The 27,201-nt window shown below is 45.7% G+C and overlaps 1 protein-coding gene and 1 long non-coding RNA gene across 2 annotated transcripts in view; one reads left to right on the plus strand and one right to left on the minus strand.

Moving 5' to 3' along the window:
* The window catches only part of srrm4 (serine/arginine repetitive matrix 4), a 48,957-nt gene extending 22,800 nt beyond the window's left edge, over positions 1 to 26,157 (minus strand). The window contains exon 1 of the mRNA XM_023812381.2: positions 25,396 to 26,157. Within this exon, the coding sequence (XP_023668149.1) occupies positions 25,396 to 25,529 (134 nt within the window). The 5' untranslated portion in view covers positions 25,530 to 26,157. The remainder of the gene's footprint in view (positions 1 to 25,395) is intronic.
* Positions 1 to 27,201, plus strand: part of LOC111844164 (uncharacterized) — a 41,767-nt gene that overhangs the window by 2,710 nt on the left and 11,856 nt on the right. The gene's annotated exons all lie outside the window — the stretch shown is intronic.

Genomic DNA, 27,201 nt, shown 5'->3' on the forward strand with positions numbered 1-27,201 from the left:
GTCCACACCATTTTCATATGAGTCAGGTGTGACCTTGTTAAGGGTTAGGGGTTACAGGTTAGACAGTTGGAGAAAAGATCTCAAGAGCTATACCTGACACATCATTCATCTTATTTTAATTGGTTGATTATATATTGGTTATCTCATGGGTCCATTGACCATTGGGACCCCCATATTCAGCTGTGATTTGGAGTGTGGACAGATGTGGCCATTTGGGTTGAGGAACTGAGAGATCTGTCTGTGTAACAATGTTAGTATTGTGCAGACTGCTGGTGTAATCCTGGATCTGGAATAGCATCAGTGGCAGCAGTATTCATTAAGCAACAAAGAATATATCCATCCTTTAATTCATTCATTTTGTGATCCACTTATCCTATTCAGGATCACAGGGGGTCTGGAGCCTATCCCAGAAGCTATGGGTACAATACAGGGAACAACTCAGCATGGGACACCAACCCATGGCAGGGCACACACATCATTCATAGACACACATTCACACCTAAAAAAGGCCTCAGACTTCCCATGGAACCTCAGGTTCTGGCATACTGTTGTTGTTTTTTTATATACCTGCCTTGCATCCTGCCTCCCAGAGCCTGTTGTAGCAGAAATGTTTATGAGTTACTGCTGGATCAAACTAAGGTATGTAAGAAGCCAACAAGGGCACCGATTGCTAATTTGAAAACCCATTTGCAGGATTACTTTCACACCGTGGGGAATGAGTTCACATCTCACATCTGTCATAGGTGAAAGCACCCTTTAATTGTGTTCCCATCCCTTTGATGGCATCATTCTGGAATCTCTTTGTTCATGAGCGCAATCTTTTTAGTCTGTTTGCTTTTCAAATACAAACATGTCAAAACAACTGCAAGCATCACCCTTGTGTCATAATTAGCTTTCTCTCTTCTAATTAAGTACCTTGTGACCTCGCCTACGTTACACCTACATTTGCATATGCATTAAGGTTGTTTACATAGACAAGAGGGCTCTGGAGGACATCAGAGGGGTCCTCTCCAGCGGCGGCTAATTCTCATTGACGATGCTCCACATGATTTGTTAATATCCCGCTGCACATCTCCATGATCTCTAACAGCTTTTGTGAACTCCATCTGAGACTTTTGAGACATTCCGAATCTCGAGATATGTTTAGATGCTGCAGTCCGAGTACGTAATTTGCATGAAGTGCTAAGCATCCTTATATAAAAGCAGGTAGGTCGTCTTGGTAAATTACTGATCATCATGACAATATTTTCACATTGTGTGAAAAGAGCATGATAATCCGAACATTAGAATCTGTACTTATCAGGGATGGATCTCTGTTTCATTTAGCTCTAATATTAAATGTTTATTTCTATATCCACAAATAGAATGTCCTTCATATAGTACAATTTACAATTTAAAATGATTTCGATGGTGATGGGTTTGTGTGTTTCTTGTTGGTGGAGGGTAGGTCTTTAGTGTCCTGGAGGGCATGTGCCAGTCACAACAGGCCAAGAGTGACCCCATCCCACCACGAGAATGTCGACACAGTGATGAGCAGGCAGTGGGAGGCTATCAGGGAAGCAGACATGGGGATTTACACACCCATGGAGGGTCTGTGTGTTATTTGGGAGCATGCAGCCTGAAGATGCTTACTCTGCTGACATTTACACCTTTACTGGTGGAAAAACACTCACAGACACACAAATAAATAAACACAAAAGTCCAGACTTTCGAAAAGTGAATGCATCACGAAGGGTGAACAGTACCATGCTTTCCCATGTTATATACATCCATGTACACTACTGGAAACAGCACTATAGATTAATTAAATCCCAAACAATCTCATTCACAGCACAGATCTCTTGTTGCAGCTGACTTGTATCTGTGTGTGACTCTCTCCAGCCAAGAACCCTAAAACAATACATACACAGTATGCGGATTTTTATTTATTTATTTATTGGGGGGGGGGGTGTGGTTCATGTTTTGTTTTGAGCCTTTGTGGTGTCGCTGCTTTGGGCCGTCTGTCCACTCAGCAGATACCTCCCAGCTCTTTGTGAGTGTCTGGCAGCTTGAGAGCTTCCTTGATGAGAGCTCTAAATGAAATCGATTTCTCCATCACAGATGCACTTTCCTCAGATCAAACTGGGAATTTACGGCGGAAATTTTCAGGCCATGGCGGCCTGGATTTATCTCTCGGCTGTCTGTATCTACTGTGCCTGTGAAAGATTTTGGCCCACTGGGATTGTTGGGAAGACATCGGGAGAGTGTTTGTGAGAATTAAGCTAGCAATAAAAAAGAACAAACATCCGTGATGTAGGGGATAATAAAATGAGAATGTATGTGTCAATTATGCCAAACACTTCTGTAATCATACAATATGACAGAACTATGTAAGATAACTTATTTAGCCAGCATAACTGGATTGATTCAACAATATATGTTCTATACTGTAAACTTCTATTTGCAAGGTTGTAGAATGAGACATAGACACGCACACACACCCAGGAGCAGAGCAGTGGGAGGTGTGAGGCTATCATTCACTTCCTGAATTCATCCTGACAAAGTGAACTTGTAAATATTAGATCATACAAGCGATGGTGTGAGATGAAATGAAGATTTTCTTGTTTTGGTTTTGATCTGGATTCGGGTGAAGTAATTGCTGGCCCTATGTGAGGTTTTCTCCATCTGCTGCCTTCTAAATGGCCTGCTTACCCTGCCAATTACCCATTCTGTTTGACAAAATGTCCAGAGATGGGGTTTGTTTGCAGAGAGCCTTTTGAGGGGGAGGTAACCCATAAGTGGTCAAAAGAGTGAACTCTCCTTCAGATCCGCAATCTTACAAGACTCATTTTACCTCTGCAGAAGCTGGACAAAGATCTTGCTTTTCCTGAATCCCAAAATGTTCTCATTGTCCCTGGTCATGTGATAAAAATGTGGGTTTCGCCTGTATTCTGTATGATGGCTGGGGTTCACTGCTCTACAGCGACACACACTGTCAGCTGACTGCTTCTCAGCAAACAGTGCTTTCCGAAGAGGGATGGTACATCATCTGGTGAAGGCTATGGCTCACACATGAACTGAAGTCTCACTTAGTGGACATGGTGGAGGACCGTCATATACTGGGCTGATGTTGAAAGGGACGGTCCAAAGCCTAGCTCTGATCATATACCACAGAAAGAACCAAGCTAATGAACATGTTCTATCCACAGACAACATTACGGACCATATGATTCTGGATGTGCTTTCAGATAAAAGCAAGTCACAGGAGTATGGGGGGTCTCTTAAAAGACCAGATAAGGAATGAGAGGGGAAAAGCCAGCTGTCTGCCTTCATAAATAATAATAATAATAAATTTTATTTATATAGCGCTTTTCAAAAACTCAAAGACGCTTACATAGGACATAGCAGCGTAAATAGACCAAAGCTAGCATAGTAAATAGACAAAAAACACAGCTACCATAATCTCCTTACCAAAAATGCCTTCAGTTCTCGCATATGAGGTAAAATCATTTTTTAAAATGACATTTTCGACTAAAAGAGTCATCAAATAAACTGACAATTAACAGTGATTTACATGAATGCTTTTCCCCTCCTGCCCTGTGCCTCAAACAAGCCCATGAGGCATTTCCAATCTCCTTCTCACCCCCCGGGGCAAACAGAACAGGAGGGAGGGGGCTGAGGCTGCTGGGAGACGGCTAATTTCGGTTGCCATGCCAGCAGCACGTGAGACGGTTTATTTATACTCGTTTCAGGTGTCTCCCTGCGCCGTGTCTAATAAAGCTAATCAGGGATAAGGGGACAGGATATTGCTAGTAAACATCAATGAAGCCTTCCCTTTGAGACGCCTGTCATAAACAGCATACGCACAATCGATAAATTCGACAGGGCATTCAGAGCTAATCTCCTCCGTTTTTAATTTGCTGATCGCAGTGTGTTTTCTTTCAATGTGAAAAGTCGATTGTCTCTTAATTCTTTTGTTACTATGTAGAGCATCAACGGGATGCTTGCTTTGAGGGGGGGGGTGTAATTTTCCCTTTATGTGATTTTTGAAATGTGTGTGATTTTTCATTATTCACGACCACTTTGCACCGTAATTAAAATAATCTATCTGTCACTCCATAATGGGGGACAGTTCTAGATGCCATGGTAACCACTGAACATGGGAAATCCAGTATCTCTGAGAGGAATCGGGAGGGCGGGGGAGAGGAGATGGATCCTCTGGCCATAATGTGGGAAGCGGCATTCCACATCTGGGAACGAGGGCCCAAGCACCTGCATGACTCTCTGGAATGTGCGGGACATGGAGTCACTGCATGAGGATTGCTCTGTGAGCTTGGGTGAAGGAGGTGTGACAGGGGATGGGCCCCCCCCCCAGTCCACTCACGTCCCAAAAAACTGCCCCTACTCCATTACAAAGGGGGGTACATCACGCTTGTGCTTCTGATGCTCTGTTCTGAGCAACAGCGCCATCTGGTTGTATAAGATGTGATATATTCCTGGGGTGTTAAGGTGTGTTTCCATCCCTATTGCAGATCCTTCATTTCTGCTGTAAGCACTTTCTGTCTTGGGTCTCTTGTTCCAATTCTCCCAAAGTACTGAACAATTAGCCAGCATTAACAGTTTAGGGCACCTGTTATGGCTCTTTATGTCCTTTGCGATTTGAGTCACCTACAGTCATTAACAAAAGGGAGGAGCCGCAATTAAGCCAGGGGAGGAGGGACGCGCCTTTCGGGGGCCTTGGTGTGCTAACTAGTCGACACACGTTGCCCGTGGCGGAGAGGAGTGCTCGCCACACTTGGGGACGTGGGGAAGTGTTCTGTGAATAAACATGGCGGGAAAACACCGCAGATGCACAAATTACACAGTGAGAAGCACAGTCGAGTGTGAGAGGCGTCTGATGTCATGGTGGTGGAACGCTACTGGCCTGAAATGGCAGTAATGAGGGCGATGGGATTTTGTTCCCCGCACCGTGCTGCCAGTACAGACTGCTGTGACTGCTGACATGTTGCTAACTATTGATTTTCATGAGCCTGGACCGGAAGGTTGCTGGTTCATATCCCCTAGCCAGCTGAGTAGTTATCTCACTGCTGGACCCTTGAGCAAGGTCCTTAACCCCAAACACAGCCTAAATGGCTGACCCTGTGCTCTGACCCCAAGCTTGGTGTTCACCTGTATGCGTGTGTCTCTCGTAGGAGAGCAAAAAGGACAGGTGTTAAGGTGGCACATAAAACTATAATCATTATTATTATTTACAATTTTAATTTAATTACTTTACAATACTTGTACTTTAAAAGTATTTTACAAATTATTGACTGAATTCAGCTAATAAACTAGCAAAGGTATTCCTCTTTAAATTTCACACCAATTTACCTAAACCATCAAAATATAAGAGTATCCAGATTGAATACAGAAGGTTATTTGGCTGATTTTGGAAACTGTTTCTGGCAGTGGGTAATTTTTTTTTAAAGTTTTGACTGGTTCTGATTAATATAATTTTTAATTCAAACGTAAAGAAGTGCTTGTTAAGTTTCGGTTCTCACTAGTAAAGTGAGATACAAATAATGGATTTGCGATTAAATGAAATGGGGAATAATCGTCAAATGTACCTGAATGTATTAGGTGTGTGTTTGTATCGTTATAATGGGATCCTGCCGCTGTCGCTGTTCACCAATCAACCAGTCAGACCTGAAGCTCCCAGGATGGAGGAGGAAATCGGCTTGTCTCCCTGACACCACTCCTGCCTGGTAGTGCTTTAGGCTGATCAATAATAATTACCAATCTGCCGACAATCACCTCCGAGGAAATTACAAACATGTGTTGGGAGAACACAGACGATCCGAGGTTCATTAGATGTCTAGATCGAGAGGCAAAAAGGAAAAAAAAAAACAAAAAAACACAATCAGCCGCCTGCATGTTTGACTCCTGTCTGAATTAATGTGCAGCGCCACACAGCTATGCAATTTCAGTCTCACGCCATCACTGAGCATGACGGTCGTGTCTTTTTCGGGGTTTAGACATTGAAAGTTGAGCGCAAACCCCCAGCTCTGTGGCCGTGTGCTCCATCATAATCACAGTGATCATCAGCGAGGGGCGGCCACATGGATACCAGACCCAGGGGACCAGGTGGTCATTCATAGTCGCTGGTAAAACCCAGCAGAATACATCTGCTGTCACGCTAACTGACTTTTTTAGTGACACATCCCCCAAAGTAAATCATCCAAGAGGATGCAAATGCTGAAATTGACAATGTGAAATTGCACGCTATTCCCTTAGGCGAAGCTCCGGGACAAATGCGAGAAAGAAACAGGGACAGTAATGCAAGCCGGCGAGGTGGAAGGCTGCTCCTCCCAGAGAAAGAGATGGAAGAATACAGCTTTAAAATACTCCCAACCGAAGGAAATAAAGGGCACTGGGGTGTAAAAAGTAAAGGTTAAGTAAAAACATACAGTGGACATCGCAAACTCATTAACTCCATCGCACTATTAATTGGCGATGTCAGCCGCGCTGCTCGCCAGGGCTGTTAGAACTCGCAAAGTGAAGAACAAAACCAGAATATTTTAGATTCAATGTCTGTTCCTTCAGAAAAGAAAAAGAAGCTTGTTTAAATTCTGGTGCAAGTTCTCCTTTTAAGCGAATTAATACCCACCTGCCTGTTCTCACATCTGTTAAAGTGAATAAGGTAATTCATGTAAAGATTAGAGGGAAATCTGGGGGAAAATGGCTTTAGAACATGTTTGAGGATGGTTTTCATAATTATGGAAGTGTGGGGATAAAACGGATTAATATCTAATGTCAGGATTCATTCCTTTATCATGAAATGTGCAGCATATTTGCTGCCTTGCCTACGAGTCCAGCTGGACGCCTCCGCATCCTAAAACCACTTCTCTGTGGGATTGTTTGCATCTCCACTCTGCCCTGTTAAGGGCTGATGTGACGTTTCACATTTTATTGCAATTTGGGGAAAATGAATGCAGGATCGATGGCAACACTTGACTTGCTACTAGTTTCATAGCAACCACCAAACCTCGTTAGAGAGTTTCGGCCATAGCACACCACTTTACCCAGTTGCTGTAAAATCTCGGGGATCCTAAAAATGAATCTAGAACATTCCATGGTATGGCAGCGCACAGACATTCGACTGCAGATGGTGATGCAAAACACTTCCTTTCCTTTAGGTTTATTCACTTATCCAACAAATTTTTCTGAAAACTACTTAGTGTTATTGCCCATTAGGTGAATTGGGTTAAATACATCATTCAAGCGTACTGGTTCCCTTTGACCCGAATCAGAAACCTCCTGCTTTCAAATGAAGGACCTCATCTAACAGACTACCCGACTCTCCAAAAACTGTGGTCTAAGATATTAGCAGGGCACCACAGCAGCAACCCTCTTTGCCATCAAAGAAAGCAGTGGGTTGAGGATATGCTTGATGAGTATCCTCTGACTCTCACCACATTCTGATTATCAGAACTCACCCATCCAGATTCACTCTAAGAATTAAGTCATTCCATGGTTACCATCAATATGGTCTCGATTCTATTCAAATGCAGCCATAATGAAAGCTTGCGATGACTGTAGCCTATCTGCTTTCCAAAGGCATGAATACTCGCAGGACTCAAAGAGCACTCTGGGCAGGTGAATAGGGTGCCCTGCAGGAGTCCTTTGGTGTGGGACGTGATTGCATGTATAATCCCTCTCGGCCGCCTTCTTCTGCAGTACGTTACAGTCTGGTGATGATTCACCTCCAAGCATGGCTGTAACCGAGCGTCATTCGTTAAATCCGCTCAGCATCACTGGGGCTGTCATAGCCCTGCTCTCTGTCACATTAACTGCAGTGCTCTGTCTGGGACATTAGGGAGGAAAACCTGGCAGAATTCTTATGGTTAAAAGCATTTTGGAGAAGCACGGTGTCATTAGAGATCGGTTCATTGTAACATACTGTATATGAGACTATAAGTCAATATATAAAGTGACAAATATAGCACAATGGTTATGCGAAACACTGGCTTTTATGTAGCACTTGAACCGTCAGGGTGACACACTGTGACACCACAGCACTGGTTTGGGTGCGCTCTTGTGTTACCATGGTGATGGATCGTGAACCCTGTGCCAGCAGACTATTCAGGTTATGAAATACAGCTGATTTGGGTTGGACTAATTACTTTGCTGTGGGTAACAGGGTCAGCTGGGTGAACTCAGGGAGCATCAGAGAGTCTGACTGTCTTGACGAGTAGGGCTACAGCAACAGGGTTTGTGGGTCGTGCTCAACAATCTCCTGTAGATCACAGCCACCCCTATCCTGCCTCTGCTTTGATGGCCTGAAACACTATCTTCATAAAACGGTCTGAAACATCTTCATAAAATGTTGGATTAAGTACATAAAACAAAAGCCATTGCAAAAGTAAGGGGAACAGAATATACCTCATGTCACGCAACAGCCCTTCGATTCCAGAGCAGTGTGCCCCTGTCCCCCGTCATTAATATTAATACCCATAACTTGTGCACTAAAAATGGGCCGTTCCAGAGCGTATGCTTAAAACTGCCAAATAGACGCACTCACATCAAATTAATTATCTGTCAGGCTTCCATGGCCAACATAAGTTTGGTTCACTTCTATTACGCAGAATAAGGACTAACACACTGCTAGGAGCTGGGGGAGAATCTCACCCCAATACAGCCATCACACATTTGCTCCCCCCCCTCCCCCCCCCCCCCCCCGCCCCGCCCTGGAGGTGTTCTTGGGATGACAGCATGAAGGCAGAACAGATGGCACGGGAGAAACCGCACGGGCTGGTTTTCGGAGGTCTCCATGGCAGATCAAGGCACGGCTGGGTACTCTCCCCCCCCCCCCCCCCATCCCCCCAATTTATAGCCACCAAAACAGGCATAGCTAGCAGACATGCTTCGTCAGGTGCGTATCCCCCTTTGAGGAGTGTTACAATATGGACAAGCAGGAAATATAACAACACCAATAACTTCAAATCAGATTAAAGGCTGATAAGCTCTACATTGTTTTAAAGTTACCCATTTTGTGAGATTAAGAAATGCTAACACTACATTTGAGTTTATTGAATTGTCATTATATATGTTAATCTTATCTTGTATTCTAATTTTTCATTTTGTTGTTCTTAAAAGCAGCGGATTTGTTCTTCATGAAGGGTAATGTAAAAATGCCTTTACGAGTGCCAAGATGTGTTATTGTGACTTTGTGCATCCCAAGAGAGGTAAATTTAATTGGCTTGGTACATGTTTATGTTTGTCCCAGTTTTTCATACAATTTTTCTGTGGATGTTTCATCAGATTTTCTTTGAAATAACTGTCAGCACTTCTCAGATAGACCAGTGTAATTATACAACGCCTGGTGATGAGGAAATTCAGCAGGAACGAGGCAGGGAGCCCGGGGTGTCGAGGGCAAGGACATACTTCATCCACTGGGCTTCGAGTTGCTTCAGGAGACTTGAATTACCCAGAATCCTCAGCCCGACACCCTGAGTTCACAGGCTTCCTTTGTTCCCAAAGCCTGGCTGAGACGGATCTCACAGGCCCTTCCTAGTAAAATGGAACGGTTCTGTAAAGTCCGTTACAGCTACATGCTGCCATGAGCCAGGGCCAGAATTTTTTAAATACTGAGGTCAAAGTGTTAGCCATTCCTAGGTATGTTTCGCAATGGACTGTGGGTATTGGAGTTTCAGCAATAATGCTGAGGACATGACCATGGTGCCTTCAATGGTACATACGGGCAAGCCATGATTTATATGCAGGTTTACTGTCAAAGTCAGCTCCTAGTTCACCAAGACATAAGGGTATTCTCACATGAGTTACTTTCTGACAAAACAGCCGTTATAATGAAAACATGGTTCCTGAATGCATTAATAGTTAAGATTCAACTTGATTTTACGATAGCTTAAAACGTTTATGGTGTTTGGTTACATAGTGACAACAGTCTCAACATCCTTAATTTATTCTCAGTATATTCAGCTGCATTATCATTTGTAATTATTCATTATCTAATCCATGACATCATTTTCTTTGACTGCAAACTTAATCTGCATACAAGTCAAATTTCGTTACAAGTCTAGTTTAAACTAATTAACTGCTCTTTGTACCCCAGCAGCAAAATACTATCCATTTATGAGCCGGTATTAATATGCATTTCCTTGTGGCGCTTTGCTCAGTGCTTATGGTAATATATGTCAGGAATAACGAGATCCAATCAGTGTACACCCACACGCTAATCGCAAGGTTGAAAACATGGACACAGTCGACTAGAAGGAGACAGTTCCTAGGAGGAAGAAAAAAACGGTCACTTACTACTTTAAGAGAATCAGCCCTGATTTGCACAAATGAATCAACACTGTATCAGGTGAAAAATTGCAGCGTGGGCTTGTGGTCCTCAGGAAGACTCTGCATGGTTGAAACCACAGTTGTTTAAATGAAATAGGGTTTATTATGCTTTGTTGTTTGGCTCCTGCTACCAACACATCCCATCGTGACGGAATTCATTTACTTTCAGATGAAATAGAATTCCGAAGGGTGACTCGAAAAAAATGACATTTTTATGAAGAGAGCTACACTGCCTGCAACTCCTGCCCCCAGTTTACATTAAGGGGACTGTATCAGGGGAATAGGACGGCTCGACTTGACGAGTGGGGTGCTGAGAAATGTCAGCTATTAATCTGCTAGGCTGACCAAAGGCAGCCAATATACATCTTGCAATAAATGTGAAACGTGATGGTTTGGTCTTTCGTTTGCCCCCGCTCGATATCGGCAGTGACACTACGGGATATTAGTGAAGCCCGGGACGGGGGTCATCTTGTGGATGAATGCGTGTGACTGATTTCCCCCCCCCCATAATACCATCAAAGACACATGAAGAGGTGACGCGCGCTAAGCCCATGTTTTTCGTCGTATGATGCTCCGTCGTATGGACTGCCTGCTGTATTTCCACATGAAATGGACAGGAACTATTTTGGGGCAGCGAGGAGCTTCCTGGCATGATGGGTGAGGATAAAAGGGGTGTTTTTTTGGACGCCGCGGCCTGCTGGAGAGATTTAAAAAGGATCTCGGGAAGTGGCAGGTATTGTTCACGGTTCCTTGGGAGCACGGCAGGGCCAGAGCGATAGAGAGGCTTGGCTGGGATTGATGGAGAGCTGACAGAGAAGAGACTCGCTGTGGCTCCCGCAGCCGTTAGCTACCTGGTTAACAGTGATTTGTCTGTTAGCGAGTTCCAGGTTTCCTGTTCTCCTTTTTTTTTTGTAACATTCTCAATGGTTTGGATTCTCATTCCAACGCTGGTTGGAGAAAGTCCTCCTGAGAGAGACGGTGCTGATATTCTGATGGTCATTATCGTGCCCTTCGTGAGAGCAGTTAAGGATGGAGCAGGATGTTTACAATCCCTGGCCGGCCAAGTACACATTTTTCAGCCAACACAAGCTGAGGACAAAGATGACACTGAAACCTGCAACCTGATGTCACCTAGGACTCTCTCTGTGGCAAGATAATGAGTTATTAAGAGCTAATCAGCAGATTTTGTGAATCAAGTGTTTTTGCTTACACCCCATGCATTTGGGATCTTCTCTATTAGCTGCTCTCACATGAAATGTCAGGCTGTTTTTGTCACATGTTCAGAGGAGAACTGATTATCAGTGGGAGACTGGTATTGGACAGGGAGTTCCACATTATGATTGCCATGGGGTGAAGGACCGACCTGTCGTGTCTGGAATGGAACTGGGGAGAATCGACAGATCATTGGAAGCCAGAGGAGGTAAACTCCCAAGTTCCCTAACCTGCTCCAAGATTATTTGCCGTGGCTCTGAAGAAGATCTCACAAATTATAGCATGCTCTCATGGGGGAAACTGGATTATACATTCATGAGTATCCATGATTATGGTAATTATGAGAGGGGAGGGGCACGGCCATCTCGTGAGGGAAGGTCAGGTGTCTGGGGATGGTTGTGTCGAATCAGCTGGCCAGTTTCCTTCCTGCGGGCTCACCCTGCCATCGCTCTTGCTGGTGAGCAGGATGCTAATGTTGAATTTGCCAGAAAATTCCAGCGTGTTATAACAGGCGGGTGCGGTCATCGGCACGCCCACGCGAGCGGGCACTGCCAGCTCAGCGCCCGTCTGCCCTCCCAGCGGGTGCTGCCCGCATGCCTTAAGGTATGGCTGCATGTCCCCAGGTAGAGGCAGATGGCTGAGGTGGATCAACAAAGCCTCCTCCAGGCAGGGAGGGGGGAGCTTGGCCAGCAGGACAGGAACAGGACTTCCGCACCACCATCTTCAACCTTCTGTTAGCCCGCCCCCCCCCTCCCCCCCCCCTCCGCAAAGGCCATCTCCCTCTATGGTTGTCTCTGACATTAAAGATCTAAATTAATTTAACAAATGTGCATTGCCATGCACATCTCAGGACATACAATTTAAGCGAGATTAAAATTAATAGGTAAATAATAGCAATACTCTTACATGTACATGCATAAGGAGCGTGAAAGTGAATAAAATAAAGTGCCTGAAAACTTAATTGCTGAGTTCTGGTTTCTGGGTCGGGTCTCAAACTGGAATAATGAGCTGGGATTCTACCATCGACTGTCCGTACTTTTAAAAAAGTGGTGGTTTGAGTAATAGCTGTAGACTAGAAGCACTAGAGTTACTACCTTAAGAGCGGCTCGGAGAGAAAGGCAGCTATGTCAACACCCCCCCCCCCCCCCCCCCCCCCCCCCCCGCCGCCCCCCCCGAAACTCACCCGCTACTCACCCACTCAGTGTACAGAGAGACTTTGCCATTAAAAACAACTCGTTAAATTATTCATAATAAACTCATGACCACCACATCCCCTTTAGATGCAGGAGATGAAATACAAAAATGTATCTGTCGTTGTCTGTGTGTGTGTGTGTGTGTGTGTGCGCCTCTTCGTATCTTCATGTGGAGAAATGGAGAAAGAGGCAGTAATGCCAGTAAAACCGGGATTCCCCTAAGGACAAGTGCATTTTTCTTTTACCAAGATCTGTTTTCCATTGGTATCTGGCCCCGGCTGTAAGCACCAAAGGCAGGGAGCAGCTCGTCCTTTAAAGGGATCCTGGCAGCATGATTCAGAACAGCCTGGACGAACAGGTGAAACATCTCCGGGGTCTTTCATCTACTGCCTCTCAGGCTGTTGATAATCCTGCACCCCCCCCTCCCCCCCCCACCCTCAATCCCTTCTGACCACCTGTCCCGTGTAAGCGCCAGAAGAAGACACAGCTTTGTATTCTGGGCCACACCTGAGCAGCCCACAGGGGAGATCCAGGGTAACCGTGGAAGTCCAAGATCGCTGCTGGTGGGTGTGGCCTGAGGTGACCGCGAGTGATGTGACGACCAGTATGAACATCCACCTGCGTGACTTTACATACCAGTCCTGGAAGCAGCAAGCTCCCTCCACACCAGGTGGTGGCAGTAGATTAGACACGAGTGCCTGAAGAAATGCCTTGGCAGGTTGAAAGAAGCCGAGTGTGGAGCAATTTCAGTGGAACAAAAGGGGATTGGGGGCAGTTTTGATGCCAGGTCTTACAAAAGTAAACCCATATCTGATATGAAAAGCTGAAGACCAAGTATAGTACTCTCTGGATCAGAAACCCCACTGCCCTCAAGGGATTTGTAGAAATCATTTCCTCCAGAGATGATCATTCCTGCTTTAAAGCTAAGAGATTCTCTCCTCCTTCATCCCAAAGGGTCAAACCATCTGTGAGATCCCCGAGTCACCAGTCTCTTTGGACACAATGTTCACCAGTAGAGGATGACCAAGGTCAAAGCTCACCCATGTTCGTATCATTTCCCCTCCATCAAGAGAGACAGTGACTGTCCTCAAAGTCATAGGGAACAAAGCCTTCACCATGCCTAATAAATTGACAACCACTCCCTCCAAACTACCTTCCGTGATATTTAATGCCCTATCAAAGGAAATCCCATTACCTTTTTATAGGAAGGGAGGGTTTATTGAACTGGTCAGAGAGCCTCATGTTCTCCTGAGATGTGCTACACACTCAAGGTCAATTGTATTATTTGTTATTTATTAATACATTCCCCATGAACCTAAAGGCCGAGAAGAATATATCAGCTTCTGGGATCTTCCTTCGTTCTCTTAAAATCGTTCGATCTACCACTATAAGCCCTATCGTGTGTTTCCGTAGGGAATTTGATGACATTGTACAGATTATTGCGGTGGACCCTACAAACTCCTCATAGGATTCCTGTCAATTGTAGTGAAGAATTCAAAGTCGTTTCTCCCTCGTTTTTTAATATTGGATCCACAGGGAAAGGCGGGACATGGGCGGCTGATCGCGTCATTCAGGGCTTGTTTGAAGGGGTTGGTTATGTGCCAATCACAGGCCACGCAAGGCCAATGTTAAAATGGCAATGAAACCAGGGCACACTATAAGAAACTCAAGTTAAAATAATTTCCCAAGTTAAACTGTCATCTAAGCAGAGCTTAAACCTGATAATCCGCTAATCCGTTTAGCTGGCAGAGGTGGTTCTGTCTTGATTAATGGCCTTAAACACAGGCACATTCACACTGAGCTTTATACCTGCCACTACTCAGCCTCAGCTAATGAAGCTGATCTTTTCTCCTCCTCCGCTGAGGGTCATGAACTAAAGCGGATTCACTGGGGTGACACTTCGATCCGGAGCGAGACTTGCAGCGATTCCCTCGAATTTAAATAATTACGGTGTCACAGGAAGTCTCCCGGAAACATCGCCGGGCGCCTTGACCCCTGAAAATGAGCCAGACTCCTCATTCTGAAAGCGTCAGCGGCTGGGCTGTAAGCAGCCATGATGACGTGCCGGAGAAAAAGGCCGCCCAAACAGAAAGGGGAAATAGTCTCGGTGGGAGTCCTTTTCATGCAGGTAGTAAACAAGGGGAGTGTGGAGGTGATGCTGGTTTCTGAGGCAACGTCCCTCCGGGGACTCTGCATGTGGGCGGGAAGATGATATCTGAGGAAACATTCCTCCTCCTCACTATTCTCCTCGGTCTCCTCTGGCGTTCGGTGACCTTGAGGTCTCCACCTGCGTGTTGACGGATTTTTAGCGCGAGCAAACGGTGGCCTTCCTTCCATGCAGGTCTCTGGTGCAAAGCACCACATTAAACACGCAACCCACCAACTGAACATGAACCACAACAGCATGGAGAGGCAGCAGTGCTGATACTCGGGTTAGCTTGGCCACATCCCCAGATGTCAGTCAGGCACGGAAAAAGAGAGAAACATTTGTTCAATATGTATTCAGACCAAATCCAAAGGGAACTTTAAAAGAGCATGTAATAGTAATCCCACATCGTATGTGACCAGCGGTTATTATACTGCCAGTTGTGGCTACAGACCAGTTGTGAAGCCTTTCGATGAAAGACTACAGAGCGGGCGATCGCTCACGAGAGGAGTTTCGCTGGATATCGAGCAGGCTGCTCACACAAGCTCAGGTCTGGAGGAAAGATTCAGGTGTAACAAGAATCGGAATATCTTTGGGGCATAAACATCTCAGCTTTCTTGGCAGGAAGCTACTCCCTGCCGACACAGACAACCGTCACACTTGACGAAAAACCTGGCACACAAATGTATATCAATGAATGCTAGAGAAAGAATCAGCGGTGGCAACGACTGTGATGGAGGAAAGTAAAATTCCAGCACCGACGGCTGTCAGTGATAAGGAGTGGTAAGTAGAGGAAAGACTGAATATTCAGCACGGCGTAGAAAGCTTAACCGCTCCGAGGCTTGGGCGTCGAAACTCATTAAACCGGGACAAAGATGGCATGAACCTACTGCGCTCAGATCAAAGCCACCATAATTCATCCTAAGCTGCTCCTTCAACCCAAATCCACAGTGTTATAGGGGCTGAGTTTCAGACCCAAACATCTCATGCAAGAAGGGAGTAAAAAAAAAAAACAAAACTGTTCTGAAAAACTTCTGTAATGAAGCTTCTTTTAAGATGATTTAATTAACACTTTAAATGAACTGTTTGATTAAACGGCTATACTGAAATGCTTCAGACAGTCCAAGAAGGATGAAAACTGATAAATGATCCTTTAATATACACTATATGAAACAGATACTGAACATTGGTAAAAAATTGTTTCATTTTTGCTTTCATTCAGAGCTTCAAAGCAACTCAGAAATCCAAACTAATTAACTCTGGATGCATACATACAGAGTATTTTTACTGACTGGTATCCTAAGCTTATTGTAATTGATAATGACAAAATGCAATTACTCTTTCATTAAACTAACGATTTTAGTATCACTTTTGTTTAAATAGCTCAGTCTCTTGTGTAACATCCATGTCTCAACGTCTGTCGCGAAGCAGTGGAAAACAGAAGAGACTCACACTGCACATTAAATTCATTTAACATCTCCACCTGCAATTCTTTCTAATATACTGTAACAAGCATTAAACAAAAATCAGGCAATTATATTCAACCTGGCAGCAAAATTGCGAGAATTTAAACGCGATCCAAAAGGGTCACCATATTGGGATGTCAAGTGATCGGAATGAATGAGATAGAGTAATTCTTTGCTTGAATAAATTGTAACGCAGTAATAGAGTTTAATAGTTGCTCACTAAATCTCAGGGGACTTTTAATTTGGAAGAAAGAATGGTTTCCTATCAGCTATTGCAACAACAATCCACTACTGACAAATACATAAAGCAGGTGCCTAATGTTTAAGGACTGAACTCCATCCTCTGTGAAACATTTAAAAATGAAATGGGGCTGCAGAACACTGGTATGAATGACCGGCTCCTGGTCTAAATAGCAGCCAAGCTGGTCAGTGTGGGAAATATTTATGTTTAATGCACGTGGATGATGGAAGCAGGCTGTGGAGGGCTGGATGGAGGATGAGATCGGACTGAACTGTGACTGCGGGGACATGTCACAGATGTTAGAAATTAGCAGAGTCAGCCATGAGAAACATTCCATCCACTTCCAACAGAAATATTTTGTTTTCTGCCCAAATAAAAATAATCAAATCAGGAAATAAAATGATGCATTTCTTTAAAGGCTTTAATGTTTGTCCTGGGGGTGCTATTCAGGTAGTCAATATGTAGCAACGCAAAAAATCTGGCTCTGCTGCAAGAGAATGTTAGGGTTTGTGAATTAATTTACAATACGCCCACACTGTCCAAGGGTGCAAAAAAATGGAAAAAAGGAGTATTTCAAAATTAAATCAAAGAAAAAAAAACTTTAAGAAATGACAAGAGGTGGCTAACTTTGATACCCGTGTGCAGCCAGGAAACCAAGTCCATAAACATTGGGGGCTCTTATATGAATGTTCAAGGTTATTGTGGGCATATTGAACCAGGGCAGCGTCTGTCCATCATACGACTAGATTACAACAAGGCAGGAGAGAGAAGGCCGGGCTGTGATGATCAGTGTGGTGATCAGCGCATTACGGCCCCCTGTCCAAAAACGTGAGCCAGCAGAGTTACTCGGTGAATTCTGGGGCCATTCTGTTTGAGTGGTGAGAGGGGAGGGCAGGGCAGGGCAGGGCTGGGGTGGGGGGGATTGAGAGAAATGAAAAACGAAGAGGAGACTAAGATGAGGAAGTCGTCCAGGCTTGAAATGATTTAATTTCAGTGACGAGAGGCCGCCTTTGATACGTTTGCATTCTAACGACGCAGTGGTGTCACTTTGTGGGCTCAGCTACCCCAACAATGTAGCATGAACCCAGAAAACAAGCCTGGGGGGCAACTTTACATCCCGGTAAAGCACATGGACTAAATGACTACATGATTGTTAGCGAAGACAGTCCGATTATTTGCCATGTCTCTTAAAACATAAGCGATATGCTGCTGGTGGGAAGCTGTTTAACTCTGCTAAGATGTCTCTCAGCCCTCCTCCATTACACTAGGTTCATTTTCCCAGAATGCCCCCCAGAGGAGCATGCATGGTTAATGAGGCACAGGTCTTGGATCAGCCCTTGTGACGTCTTGACCTGTATGTATGATTGTTGTTCTCCACAGACCTCTGGAATCTGACAGGTCAATGTGTCTTCACCACTCTTCACCGCAGTGCTAGTCCTTCTCATAATGAGTATATCTCTTCCCATGTTGATCTGGGAGTCTGCCCTTCCCTCCACACTGAAATTGGGGTGATACAGAAGACTGCTCATACTCTACTTCCCTCCAGCTGATTTAACAGTGCCTCATCTCAAACTTGTGAGGTGAGAATTAAAGAAGCCAGTTCACTCTCAACATGTTGGTAACCGATCGTAGAATCACTTTCAGATTAATATTACATTCATATCACATTATTTTTATTTGTATGTACAGGGAAATAGCCATTAGCTAATCTGCGCTTGTATAGTAGCTTCCTACTTAGCCGCCAGCTGAAGGCCTTTTTCTAACGCTTCCCATAGCCTGAGGCCCTTCTTTCATTTTTTGTGTTCTTGTGCCCTTTTGCTCCTGTTGTTCCTCTCTGTTTTCTGAAGACCAGCTCCATTAAAACCCCTAAATGAAGCCCATTCCCCATTCTCCCATGCAGCAAGTGGCTTCAGTTTAATTTGTATGCTTGTTGCCTCATTTGTATACTTCCTCATTTGCATACACCTTTTCAGTTTCAAGCATCCTGGGTAGCAGTCTTCCAGGATTTGGGTGTCACCCCCCTGCAAAGAGTCCTATTTACTCCAAGGGCTTAAAGACGAAGGGCTGCGCAGAGACGGCGATACCATGGCCCCATCAGAAAGATTAGTTACCTCCAACACAATTATCATTACAGGAAGGAAAACTATTTCATCTCCTGTTTTCTCTTTTTTTTTTTTAATTGTTAAAGTTTTTGTGGAATGCCTTTCATCCTCAGACGTTCAGTTTTTTTAATTAACAGTGGCTGCTGGTGTCCCTTTCTACAAGACAATGTTTTGTTTTGGTCTCCAGGGGACAGCGATAGAGGACACAGCTCAGACAAAAGCCCTGATGATGTGCCAAGAAGCATTAGGTTCATCTAAATGCAGGATTTCATCCCTGAGAAGGCTTTGTTTTGGGCCTCATCGCATTATTCTCCTGAAGCCTTTGGTAGTCTATAAGGTTGACATTAAAGACATTGATTCTCAAACCAGGTCGAAATCTGCTGTGATTTTCCCTCCAGTCATCCACGGCTTTTCCATTTGAGCTTAATCTAACTGCACTCAAAGCAGAATAATATCCCCACACTTCAAATTACTACCTTAGTTTTTTATTGAACTGGTTACATATGCTGTACTTTGTTCATAATCAAAGAAGGTACAAATGACTTGTTTTAATAGCCTGCAGATAGCACAAACAGGATAGCATGAATGGGATTGCACAAACGAATCGTACAAATGCGATTGCACAAATGGGATAGCACAAATGGGATAGCACAAGTGGTATTGCACGAAATGGGATAGCATGAATGGAATAGCACAAATGGGGTAGCACAAATGGGATAGCAGGAATAGGGTAGCACGAATGGGATCGAACAAATGGGATAGCATGTATGGGATCACATATTGGGATAGCACAAATGGAATATCACAAATGGGATCGAACAAATGGGATCGCACAAATAAATAAATTCTACTGTATAAATATAAGGGGGCTACATGATAATGGTGTAAGTTTGTGTTTCTCAATGAAGCTGATATTATGCAGACAATAGGGGATCAACAATTTCTTTGATAACCTGGAATACATCTGGGCAGTGTTTCCTCTAGGAAATAACAAAGATCTGGAAATGTTAGTCTGGAGTTGGGGGTAAAGAAAAAGCGAGAACTCATTGAGAGGTTAAAGGTCTGGGAAGGTGCAGAGTGCCCGGGCGTTGCCTTCTCATTCAGTTGCTGATCCTTTATGTGGAAAGAAAGAGAAAAGAATACATCTGCTCTAGAAGACCTGTTTCACTTGGAGTAACTGAAACCCTACCACCCTCTCTGGAAGGCACTCCCTGTCTTCCATTTCACATTAAAAGTCCCCTCCCATATCTCCCTCCTCGAGCTCTCTGTGCCACCTTCACTTTTAAGAAGAAGATGGTCCAGCAAGTGACCCAAGCCACCTCTGACATCAGAACAATGATTCCACAGGAGGGATTGTGTTGCTGCATAGCCTTCCCAATGAATTCACTGACATACTGTATTACGCGGGGAGATTAGAGAGTGCTCACTGTGCATCAGATTCCAATTAAAAATGCATCAGAGGACATAATTGGAGCTGCTTAATGTTGACATTTGCAGCTAAGACCACAAGAGAGTAGATGTAGCTGTGATGTGAATCTTTTCGGCTCTCTGAAGTGTCCTGTCATCAAAGGTGAATCATGGGACCGCTGCCCAGGATTATAAACACCCCAGGTGAGGACTGGTTCCAGTGCTTGTAGACATCATTTCCACTTGAATCGCACTGCTGACACCCAAGATGCACTGGTGTCATCCATCATCATGCCCTTGCGGCACTCTCCGAAACCACTGGTGGGGCGTTCACTCGAAAACCAGACATTTTCAACTCTCAGAAGTTCACAGAAGAAAGACTTGCATCAGCGAGGAAACAATTTCACATCAACGACCGGAAACAAACCCAGAGATAAGATCTTAATTAGCAATCAACATCAGGGATGGAAAGCAAAAGAAGAAAAAACAAATGGCAGTACTAATAAGGGCTTTCATGCTGCTCTGCTAAGGATATACTGTGAAAGCACAGAGGCTTTTAAGGGACTCGGTGAAAATGACATGGCCCTGACGGTGGCATTTGAAACATAATGTCATTCGCGTTACTTTGTATTAACCAATGCCACACTCTGCTTTATTTCAGGAAAAAGAATAAGCACATCGACTAGTGTCTGTCTGTTTTATAAAAGCCTGGTGATCAAAAAAGCCTAGATTAGTATTCTGCATTTGTAACCGTGTCATAACGATGACAAATAAATTTACTTTATTACTCTATGATTCTCAGCATGACTTGCATACATAGGCAAACACAACATATTTTACACTAGACAAATTTATCAAAAAGACATGGGGCTTTCTAAAGAGAGACATCACACCTCCAGCACTGGGTTTTTGGATCCTGCCCCATCTGTCTGCCTGGCGTTTGCATGGTGGTTGATTATGAGTGTGTACATGCTCTATGATGGACTGACATCCCATTCTGGGTGTATCTACAATAGCCTCCAGGTTACACTGTCCAGGAGCGAGCGGTTAGAGGATGGGTGGCTTCCTTCTTAATTTTAACATACTTGTATTGAACACTAAATTGTGCACTAATTCAACCACCAGAACTTAATCTATTTTGTTTATGCACCCGGCCTAAAATGGCAAAGGGCGGTAACCAATGTGACCAATGACCATACTGTCAGCTAGATGCCAAGTAACCCACTGAACCGTCAACATGACACTCCTCCGAGCAGCCCTCATTCACCACCACACCCCGAGACACAGGGACGGTACCTAAAACAGTAAGGCAGGGGTGGCCAATCTTATTTGCAAAGGGCCGGTGTGTATGCAGGTTTTTGGGGTAACCTTTTGGTCAGCTGTTCAAACCCAGGTGTGAAAACTATTCAGTTCAAGTTATTTTTACATAGCGCCTTTCACAAGAGAGTCGCCCTAAAGCATTTTACATGGGTGTGTTGCATACATCACAACATCATTAAGACAGAATAGTACAAAAAGCAGGGAAGAGGGAGGACAAATAAATGAAAGAAAGAAAGCTAGATGACAGTGGAGGAGTGGGACCATAAACTCCGAAGTAGGCAGAAAAAAAATCTCTGGGGGTCCAAGACAGCCCAATCCCCCCCGGGCACTAACATTATAGAAAAAACTCTTCAGCCAATCAGTCCTCTAATTAGTAACCTACGTAATTTTTTAGTTGCAGCAAAAACCCGCACACACAGCGACCTCTTTCTGGATAAGATTAACTTCTTAAAAAAGAACAACAAAGCTTTATCGATTTACTAAATTTATAATTCTCTGATTGTATGTGCCCACATTCTACATAGCTCATTAAGTATTGGATGCATTATATTTGATAATATTCATAACTAACGTCTGTGGTTACACCTAAAACTACTTTTGCCTCTAATTAAGAGAAGATGATTTTTCGAAAGCAGTACACAGTATCGTCTGAACCTGTGCAGTGAGGGCACCAGGGGGTGCATGCGGCCCATTCTGTGGGACCCCCCCGCCCCCCTCTCCCAGGGCCAGGATGAGATCAGCCTCACGGCACTGTGGCGGACACTCTGTCGAAGCATCGTGAGAAGAAAGGGGCTTTTAAAGGGCAGAGCAGAGCACAGCTCAGCCGCAAACAGCCTCTCCCCCCCCACCCCACCCCCCGGCATTACAGGAGAACTCTCGGGAGCACTCATTCAGCTCACTGGTTCGCGTGGCCAGCCTCCTGCAGCAAAGTTCCATTTGCGTTCACAGTTAGGGTGTCGAGCCAGCCAAATGATGTCCTTCATGTTCACAAACATGAATTCATAGCTTTCACAAAGATACAAAGTAAAATTACGCATTCTTGCTTGATTCGGGTGATGAAAAGATAATTGCAGTGCCGGGGTGTAGAATAAAAGGCTAAATGTTGTTTTCCCCCAATACATATTTTCATACCTTATATAACGACCATGTGTCAGCTTTCATATTGCAGCTTTATAAGAGCGTGGTGGGTGGACCAGAATCACCTGGAGCAAATAAATTAGGAATGAAGGGCGTTCATCTTATCGCTTTTATTTAAACAGCTGTGTTACCAGACAGCATGCAATGTGCGGTCAGGTGGACTGTCTTTGTGATCCGGGTAAAAAAACATTCTGAAAGTAAGCAATCAGTTGTGGTTGTCAACAACACAGCGGCAACGATTGATTAAAAATGGGTTGGGGTTTTTTGTCCTCTGTGGCCAGTGATGCTCCAGGGGCAGAGGTCAGGTGCTCGTCGGGTACTCACAGCAGTGAAGTGTGACGTGGGATGACATGCCTCCCCGAATACACATCAGAAGGCTTCAGGATTATGAGAAGCTCATAGTCTGGTAAGGGAGCAACCCAAATGGAGAAAATAAAGAGGCATTTTGGCGTAAGAAAACACAGAATCAAACTAGGACTGATCCAGGGCGTGTTAGGGAAGAAATAAACCAAAGAGCACGCCTAGATCTTGGGACTGATGGGACTGACCCAGGTCGCTGTGTGTGAAACAGGACATCATACACCAAATCACAGAAACGCATCAAATCGACTCTGATCGGTCCCGAGGTCGCCAGCCTCTTATCGGTCCCGAGGCCGCCAGTCTCTGATCGGTCCCGAGGCCGCCAGCCTCTTATCGGTCCGGAGGCCGCCAGCCTCTGATCGGTCCCGAGGCCGCCAGCCTCTGATCGGTCCCGAGGCCGCCAGCCTCTGATCGGTCCCGAGGCCGCCAGCCTCTTATCGGTCCCGAGGCCGCCAGCAAGCTTCTCCTCCTCTACAACAGGCAGACACGGGTGACCTACTTCCATGCACGGTATCCATCTCTGTGAGTGTGTAATCTGGGCTGCCTTTGATGCTATGGCCCTAATCCTTTTACTCTCCTCCTTGTTAGGCAGCATCTGCTGGGCTACGGCCACGTTCAGGAGCCCCCCCCCCGCCTTTCCATACATCCTCTACCATGCCCCTTTCCACACATACAAGCCCCCCCCCCCACCCCCCTCCAGACCTCACTTCTCTGCTTACCATCTGCTTCATTTCTGTTCAAATCCCCCTGCCCCCACTACACCCCCCACCCCCAAAAACCGCCAGCATTTTTAATGAGGCACGCTGTGGAAGGGAACAGCTTGCAGGGTATATAATAGTCTGCATTGAGGCCCTCCAGCAGCAGGACTCGCCCTTATTCTCTTTACTCACGGACAGGGGGATGTAGGGGTGGTGGGGGGGGGGGTGTCTCTAATTACCCTGCTGTGGGCAGAAGGCTCCTACGAAGCCAGGGGGGGCGACAATAAGGAGTCTCTTACAGAGCTGCTCCTTACAGTCCCAGCGGATTTTACGTCGCTGTGGTGGCGTTATTGGTTGAGCAGTGACACTGCACACAGACGCGGGGACAGGCAGCGGGGGGGCTCTTTGTCCCTGTTTTGTCTGCCGCTGCCTATCACGTCCACGGGGGGGGCAGCCTGTCCCCTTCCCCTTGCTGGCGGATGCCTAGTGGATTGCGCGGGTGCCCAGCAAACGCACTGTGGCTCCTGTGTACTTCGTGCCCCCGTCAATGTCATCACGTCCCTCGAGGCAGAACAGCGTATGAAATATGCTGAATACGGCGAAGAAATATTTCTCTGGGACATTTTGAAAACAAGTCCGTTAAAAAAAATCCTAACAGTCAGAGCTGCTAATTCACTGCACTATGAAAATAGTGGATTTCTTCTTTCTTTCCATTTACTTATTTACTGATACAGGTTTCTATGCGCAAAGCCCTTTCCGTAATTAGACCATTTCTCAGGCATTGAAATTTGTTTCACATAGTTTTTCAACCTTAACCCCGCTACAGTCCTGCTGAACTGAACTATTTCATTTGATGTACATTTTAAATCGATTTGCTCATTTTTATCACGATTGTCAGAAAAACACAACCTTGGTAGTATCTTCCAGATACAGTGTCTTTTTTTTGACGATGCGTAGGGGGTCTGATTCTGACTCCCTTATCAAAAAAGAGTGCTATGGTTTGAGTGTTTTTCGCTGTGCGAGTTTAAGCCGTATCTATGAGTTTGTAGCCATTTACCGATACCTGTAAAACCACCTGCCGGAGACCCGAACGCAGGAAGATATAGCTGGGATTCGCCATCCATCGCAAATGCAGTAAGAGCCCCGATAAGGCGCAGAGGTGAGCAATGAGCAGCTGGGAAACAGAAAGGGAGCACAGACAGGCAGGTCATAGCGCTAGCACACTGACAGCAACAGGCGTAAGGCGACTTCTGAGCTGACAGCAGCGGGCCGGGGAGCTGCAGGGGTGATTCGGGAAGCCGTGACTCCCCCCAGTGCTTCACCCGGCTCCCTCACGGCCAGTCTCTCAGCTGCGGTCTGTTTTTTCATTCATCTAATCTGCTTGCAGTCGAGGCGACATCTGCCGTTTTTACGCGCAGTACTTAAGCAGAGATGCACCCGGAAAATATGTGTATATGAAAGTGCAAAAGTACCAGAAGTGAAAAGTATCTCGTTAAGAAGCATCTGTTTAAAAACTAAAGGAAAAGATACAAATTGTAGGAAAGAGGCAGACCATGGTCACGCATGCACTCTTACAGGTCGCTGGGCTGCAATCTACATGATGTTTGTCAGTCGTGAAGAGAGAAAGCAAACCAATGAACGGCTGAGTGTGAACAGGAGGAAGCTACGTGTCGTCCAGCTTCGCTCGCGTTTGGCCTGTCTGTGGAGACGGGGCGTCAGGGCTGTGGGACGGTGGTGGGACCCGGGGGCGAGACGCACGGAGTGGGGGGCGGCATGCGAGACAAACTCACTGTGTCACTGGCCTCCGGCACGCCGTGATGCTGGTGACGATGATGCTCTCGGGTCTCGGGCTGGCCACGGCTTTGAAGGTACCTCTCCAGAACTTTTCAAAGAGCAGTTTCTCGCCCTGCTGCACGCCGGCCATGGCGGGGGCTCCGCTCGGCTCCCCCACGGCTTCTCCTTTCTTCTGCAAACTGCTGCCGCACACACGCGCGCGCACACGCACGCACGCGCACTCTCGTGCCGGGGAGCTGTCCGGGTCCTGAAAAGCTCTTCAGCGCGGACAGGTGTGGCTCTCACACGCCTGCTCTTCCCATATTGTCAGCTGCCATTTGCGCTCCTCCCTTGCGATTTGCCGCCGTCCTCCCCTTCCTCCTCCACCCCCCTCCTGCCGGCCAGGTGAGCGCAGAGAGGGAGACCCTGCTGGACAGAGCGAACAGGCTCCGGGGGGAATGTGAGCGGCGTGTGCGTGAGGCTCTTGGCTGGCGTGCCCTACACGCTGGTAGGTGCAGGCGTGTGCGAGTGGGAGGCCGGCTGGAGATGGCTTGTTTTGTCTCTTCCAGGCAGTGACGTCGGAAGCAGGGCTGGATCTAAGGAGTCACCCTCCCCCCATCTCTCTCTCTCTCTCTCTCTCTTTCACTCTCTCACTGTCATGCTCCCCCACTCGTGTCACAAAGGCACACCCTGCTAGCAATATCAGCATAATAAAAGGAGGAGGAGGAGTGTCCTGATTGTGAGGAGTGGCCAGAGTGTGAGTGGGACACAATGCCCCCCTTCCCCCCCCCCCACTGAGTAAGCTCCGCTCCCTGTCCTGTCTCTGCACCAACCTGCCCACGGCTCCCAAACCCGATTCTATCTCAGAGCATCAGATCAGTCCAGTGCGTCAGGATTCCTGTCAAACCGCTGGTCACTTTCCATCAACCTCAAGCGCTGATAATATGAGCTGTTCTTATCCTACATGAACAGAAGGTTATGAGCTATAGTCTTATCTTAAAATCAGGCTAAGGAATAAGAAATTTCACAATATCAAAAAATGAGGGCTGGTTTAAATTACATATCTCAGTAAGATCTTGCCACATTATATGTATACACACTCATAATTATGCATTTATATATGCCCATGAATCAGTTTTAATATGCATTGATGAATAATTTCGGCAATTTTAATATCTGATCATGAATACTGTAAATGTTTTCATGAATTTTCCATGGATGCTGTTGCCACCACAAGCTAAATGTGAAAAGCACTTTAAAATCGAGCTCAGTGATTTTTTTAATCCCACTCTCATCCAGAGGGCTAATGGTTCTGCGGGCGGAGCGAGCCGACTCCAGCCTCCCTGATTAGCTGTGCGTATTTTACCGGCTAGGAGCTGCGGTAGGCATCACGCGTTTGGCAGGCAGGCAGGCGGAGCGCTCGGGCTTGGCCAGAAGGTGGCGAGATACGTGTGAGACGCACAGAACGGCTGGCATGTCCTATCGCCCCTGCGGAAGTACACAGGCGCACAGCTGTGGTTCTGGTGATGACACGGAGCCCCGTTTAATTGCCATTAACGGGCTGCAAACACAAATTTCATCCCTTTTCTGAAACAGAACCAGTCCGCACACAGGATTTATTCCCTTTCATTGCACTCATATCTACCAGCTTGCCTGAAGATTCGAATGCGAACATGCAGGTTTCAGCTCTGTATCTCTGTCTCTTTTCCAGCTAAATTAGGGCCTCCTCCCTCTCCATCACTCGCACGCCTCCTTAACCTCCATGACACTCATCCCGGAGTCCATTCAAAGCCTCATGACTGACCACCTGCTGTTTCTGTACA

Source organism: Paramormyrops kingsleyae, chromosome 2 (assembly GCF_048594095.1).
Source record: "Paramormyrops kingsleyae isolate MSU_618 chromosome 2, PKINGS_0.4, whole genome shotgun sequence".
Classification (NCBI taxonomy): domain Eukaryota; kingdom Metazoa; phylum Chordata; class Actinopteri; order Osteoglossiformes; family Mormyridae; genus Paramormyrops; species Paramormyrops kingsleyae.